General features: G+C 43.2%; 1 protein-coding gene across 2 annotated transcripts in view; it reads left to right on the top strand.

The window, feature by feature from the left end:
- Positions 1-3,894: 3,894 nt before the first annotated feature.
- magi1b (membrane associated guanylate kinase, WW and PDZ domain containing 1b) overlaps positions 3,895-6,000 on the top strand; it is a 121,148-nt gene continuing 119,042 nt past the window's right edge. For both annotated transcript variants that reach the window (XM_029501212.1, XM_029501213.1), the window contains exon 1: positions 3,895-4,634. In XM_029501212.1, coding sequence (XP_029357072.1) covers positions 4,337-4,634 — 298 coding nt within the window. In that variant the 5' untranslated portion in view covers positions 3,895-4,336. The remainder of the gene's footprint in view (positions 4,635-6,000) is intronic.

Genomic DNA, 6,000 nt, shown 5'->3' with positions numbered 1-6,000 from the left:
ACCATGCTAATTCTGCTACAATTGCATTCTGTTAACCCTTTGCTTCTTTTTGGCTTATGCATGTAATTATGGTTAATGCAAAAATCTTTACACAACAAAAGCACCTATTTGTGGTGACGCCTCCTCATTATGATAGTGCAATTCTCCCATGTGCACTGTACGCAATTATCACAAATATTTCAGAGCAGGGAAGCATTGATCTCTTGTAAACAATACAGATGTGAAGAGTAGGACAGACCCCTTATCACTGATGTGTCTGATGTATCACATTACATTATTTCAAACGAGACACAATGGATGGCTCTCTGTCACTGTGAGCATCATGAATGCTCCGGATTGGAAAAGGACTGCCAGACTGCGGCAGACAAAGTCATCCGAGCTCAGCTGTCACATTTGAAGGCTACATTATTTGTGCTGGCCATTAAGTTGACACTGTCACTACTTGTCAGCAATGTTACCAGGTGCATCTGACAGAGTGAATGGAAATGGTGACTAATGATAGCTAATGATAAACAAACTGTTCTCATCCAAGGCTTCCTCATGACATGCTGTTATAACCCACCTGCACACTGGCACACTGCTTTAATCAGAACTCTTGGTGACAAGGTCTTAATCTTGCTATTTAACTCGTCAAGATCAACAGTAATGTGCTTGCATGTTCTTCGGGGGTGAGTTTAATTTGCAGATCCTTTAGAGCCATCTCATTACATTGTGACAGTGAATTTGTTATATAATGCTTCATGCAAGCTAAAAAATACACATTGTAATTGTGATATCTACAATCTTAGTTGCAGACATAGAGGAAATTGACAACACACCGCCATGTCGTTTTTGTGTACACACAAATGTCTGTTTTTGTTAACACAAAGAAAGACAGGGAGAGCACAACATGAAATACAGCGAGGTGGCAAATGGCAGCAAAAAGACATTGACACAGACAGACTGATAGATGAATGGAAGGGGAATAGGGTATTTAGGGCCTGTGGCAGTGTGTCTTCCTCTGTCGATCTGATTTAGGTGAGACTGTTTGATTGGGAGCTGGCAGCTGAGCTTTGAGGCTCTGCCCATCCACTGCTCGTCACAATAGAAGAGGCTGGTACCTTTAAAGATTCAGAGGCATTCACAAATCTAGCACAGTCTACAGCTGCAAAAACTTCCCACCTCACCACTGTGCTTCATCAGGCCTCAAGCCGCTGCACACTGGGAATCACACTGATATAATTCTGGTGTTTGCCACCTCTAAATGCCAGGGAAGTGGTAGCGTAAACGTTTGAGAAGAGAACTTGTGGTTGCCAGCTCAATCACCAGACCAGCAGGATTAAACCCAAGTGGGAAAGTGAAAAAGCATCTTACCAGAGCACCGTTTGCAGCTGCTTAGTGGCCAAAGGATCAGATTGTGATTTTGCCTAGAAAAGAAAAGTTACCTCTTAATCAAACTGCCTTAAATGAGGGCAAAAAAGAAGCAGCTGGAAATTGGTAAGTGGCTGTTGACCTTAGTCAAGTCAGGAGGTGTAACACCTATATCTGTGCTCCTATGGCAATCTTGTTCAAGGTTAAGAGTTTACAGCCATGATATCACTCCTGCATTTAGGCACACTGGTGCTATCAACCTGGCAACAAGCTGACAGTTACAGGCTGATTTATAGCAGGTATAACCTTAACTACCTCTGCATGGTGTGCTAACATTTGCTGATTAAAATGAAACACAATGTAGAGCCATGAATGAGGGCCTTACCACATCTGGGACCGGATGGTGAGATGCATGTTGCAGGTATATCCTTTATTCCTTTCTTCCTCAGTAGGCTTTTCCCTTTTATCAGAGGGTTCACACCTTTCGAGTGTAACTCCCTCGGGTTAAGGGATTTTTTTTGTTTCTTGTACTTTTGAATAGTTTACCTCTGGTGAATGTATTTTTCATAAGACAGATACAAGTGCGGTGTTAGTGCTGTTTAGTTTAATGGTCCTCTGCAGATGAGTGAAAACATTAATAATTTATCACAATTGTGTCTTATGTATATTTCAAGTACTTTGCTATATTAATGTTTATTGTTCATCAGTTGCCTGCAAGGAGAGTTTCCCGCAGAGGAACCTCCACTGGACCGAATAAATATTAAACACGCATTTCTTGTATGAACAGCTGATAACACATGAGGATAAGGGAAAGTTGTAAGGTTTCAGCCTTAAAAGCCCACTGATTATTTCCTGTCCCATCCAGGCCAGCGGTTTTTCTTCCTATGGGATCGAGAGTACTTTCACTGGTATTTTTAGGTTAAGAAAAGCTCATCGGCTGCTCTAGGTGAGAAGCCTCAGCCATCTGATCAGACAGTGTGTTCCTCTACTGTCTACACTTACTGTCTGTCTAATTATTATCCACGTTGTCTTTATCATGTCTTTTTCATTGTTTTTTGATTTTAAACATCCTTTATAATTATGGCCTTTCATCCTTTGCTATCTTATTCTCTTTAACACTCACCAACCATGTCTTTCCCTGACTTGAAGATCAGAGAAGGCAAGAATGTCTTATAATTATTGTCATTTCTAATGGGACTGAAAATGTTGTCAAGTCTTCCTCCACGTGGATATGAATGTTTATCACAGAGAAATTTTTTTTTTAACAGCTTTCTGCAACTTCTTTTACTCATGGAGGCATAACAGTTTCTGTAAACATTGCTCTTCCAGGGGCAAACATACACGCACACACACACACTTAGGATTGTCTGAACTGCGAAGGGAGGTTTACTGCACTTTCATGGTGTGCTACCTGTCTAACCTGAAACATAAAAATCCTGCAAGACAGGATCACAAGTGTAACCCCAGAGTGACAAGATCTTTACCATTTCAGTCACAGCCATCAGCTCAAGACTGTTGAAAAGAGGACCCATTCATTCAGTCATCATCTTATACTGCTTATCCGTTTTTGGGTCGCAGGTGGTTGTGGAGCCAATCCCAGCCCACATAGGGTGAGCCTACACCCTGGACAGGTCACCAGTCCATCACGGTGAAAAGGGGAGCTCAATGCCTGAGAGGAAAATTCTCAAAGAGATATAAATATCACTGAAGGAATTACTGAAAATGTCTGAGAAAGACTATACAATTAATTCAGTATTTTCTGAGTCACTTTAATCACATCTTTATTTAGTCAAATAAACATAAAACCACAGCAGAGAAGCTAAAAGCTCTTTGATATTGATTGGACAGTCAAGACTTTCCTCTATGGTTAGAGAAATACGCATGCGCTTTGGATAAAGGCGATGCTTTCAAGTGCTGTTTGTAGGCTACGTTTTTTACACCTCCAAATTTAAAAACCTCATTGTGTCCCAACCAAAGACGATGTTGGCCCCCAAAATACTAACAATATAAACTAGGGACATGCATCAATCGTTATACATTTTATTTATGTTTTTAGAACACAAAAACAACAGGATACTGACAGATAATATGCAATGAACAGTCCTCAAACAGCTTTTACTTAATATCACCACAGAAATATGAACCTATGCGTTTACTGACAGCTGTTTTGTTGAAGGCCCGTTTAAATGTCGCTCATGTCACCATTTTAATATACTTATTTACAGTGCAAAGTTATCAAACGGACTTCAGAATATGATCTGTAAGCACATAGTATTGAGCAATACGCTAAACAAATGATATATTATCTGACATTATGACTGTCCTACAGTTAAATGCTTCCTGTGATAACAAACAGAATTGTACAGTTTATAATTCAAATCATGTCACATGAAATATTATATTATATTCAAACCTACTCATCGATTACAATACCCATCATAAAAATAGGACAGCCCCCCCCCCCCCCCCCCCCAAGCTAGAAGCCTATATTTCCACCAGTCCCTGAATGCAGCTCGAACAGCAACACATTAGAGCCCCGGCAGAGCGCGGACAGAGTCTGAGCTCCGCACACCGGAGCGCCGTACCTGCTGCAAGCCGCCCCGGACGGCCCCAAACACCGACAAAGTCAGCGCTCCGACACGGAGAGGACAGAGACCACCGCCGGTTGGAAACAAAAGCCAGCCAAAGCAAACTTAAAAGGGTGACTGAGAGGATTTTAATAAGTGGAGTCGCCGTAAAATGACATCGGTAAAGGCGGATTAAAGTTCATGGGTGTGAAGTGAAAGGATGAAACAGCGACCTGACGGTGAAGGGGCGGGGATGGCTTGATTTCTCAGCCCGGGGACAGCGGTGGGACAGCTCGGCCAGAGGCGCTCATGTTTCTGCTGAAGGGAAAGAAAGTTTGCTGCGCTTCACTCACACACGCTCGGTCTACTTTGTGAAACTGTTTCTCGTACCTGGCGGCTGAAGCCCGGCACGATTCACGATGTCTAAACCCGCTCTGAAGAGGAACCACTGGACCTCCAGGGTGAACGAGTGCGCCGTTTCCAAAGACTCGGCCGGAGAACTGAACGTGCCGCTGCGCGGCGGCGCGGAGAACGGAGAGTTCGCCTACATAGGGCCGCTCAACGAGGACGCCGTGCTTTATAAAAGTGGAAAATTAAACGAAGGAGAGCTGCTGCTGGAGGTGGAGAACCTCTCCATCTCAGGATTACCCTTGTACGACGTGCAGACAGTGATAAAGAACTGCAAAGGTGCCGTCAGGTTGAAAACTGTCAGGCAAGGTAAGGAGTGGAGGAGGCGGCCGCGGCGCGCGACTAAAGTTCGCTTCGGTTTTTTTGCCGTTTAGTTTCATTTAGTTGAATGATGACCGGGATCGAAAATGTTGAATGTCTTTTTTTATATATGTATATGCAAGAACGATTATAACACTTTGGCACACATACGATGTTGGAATAAGCTCCGACATTTCTGAAAACAGAAACCTCTGAATTAACTGGCAGTAGTGAGGAGTTCTGCATGTCGCATTGAAGTTGGTCAAGTGTTAAAAGAAACCTAAGGCAGATGAAATTGGGGTTTTAAGGAACTTAAGAGGGGAAAACCTCTGAAAGTCATGAGGTTGTGTACCTGTTTATGTACAAGGCCACGCTAAATAGACGGATTTCCAGATGATATTTGGTTTGCACCACGCCCCCTCCCGAGAAAATGCCACCTGTCGGCTCCGAGGAGACGGAAGCGACATTCACCGTTTATTCAGTTTTTTTTTCTTTTCGTGCTGTCTCCATATAGACCCTTTGAAAGAGCTCATCTATTGATAAATTCCCCCAAATTATGTTTCCGCTTGTGATGCCGTCAGCTCTCATTAGACAACTGAGATAATCACTTCCTAAACAGGTGTCCCTCCCATGACTTTAAATTCAGGCTACTCCGTGAGGCCTTCATGACTACCAGGTGATGATTTAAGATATCAGGTCAACCTGATATGCCTGATGGGTGACTTTATACTGAGGTTTAGTGATAATAAGCCAAGTCTGCTTCTGTTTCCTTGATGTATCTGTCAAACAGGCTGGACTGACTTCATATGTCTATCACCTAACAGGAATGCAAATTATCAAGAGCCCAACAGAAACTCAGCATCATGCCAGTGTGGCTGGTCTGGCTCGTTGTTGGTCAGCTCGCCTCAGCAGGGCTTGGCAGTTTGACATTGAGCCGCCCTGACAGGATCCCAGCGTGGTAACACAGACAGCTGAAGGGATCCTCCAAGCCAGCCCGGGCCACACTTGCATCCTGTAGAGACAGAAAAAAAGAGCAGCAACTCTTCAAGGACAGTTTCACATATTTCTAACTTGTTAACTCCTACAGCGATATTGGCCTGGTGTAAAGGAGGCACCAGTTTTTTTGCTTTTTTTTGTTTTTGTTGTTCTAAATGGGGCTGCATGCAGCAGTTTTAGACCGGTATTATAATCACGGATTTGTGAGGACAAAAGAGTTCGGAGCCGACTGCTAGAGGTCTATGAAAGGACAACACCATCTCTACTGCAACTCTGAAGTCCAGATTTTCACACTGAAACAGCATACGATGCTGATTAGTTCCCCTTCTCAGATTGAAAGTTTACGAACTAGTTGAATGTCCTGCTGTCATGGACTTTA

The sequence above is a fragment of the Echeneis naucrates genome, chromosome 5, assembly GCF_900963305.1.
Source record: "Echeneis naucrates chromosome 5, fEcheNa1.1, whole genome shotgun sequence".
Taxonomy (NCBI): domain Eukaryota; kingdom Metazoa; phylum Chordata; class Actinopteri; order Carangiformes; family Echeneidae; genus Echeneis; species Echeneis naucrates.
Note: the sequence above shows the minus strand (reverse complement) of the source record. Positions and strands in the feature narration are given on the sequence as shown.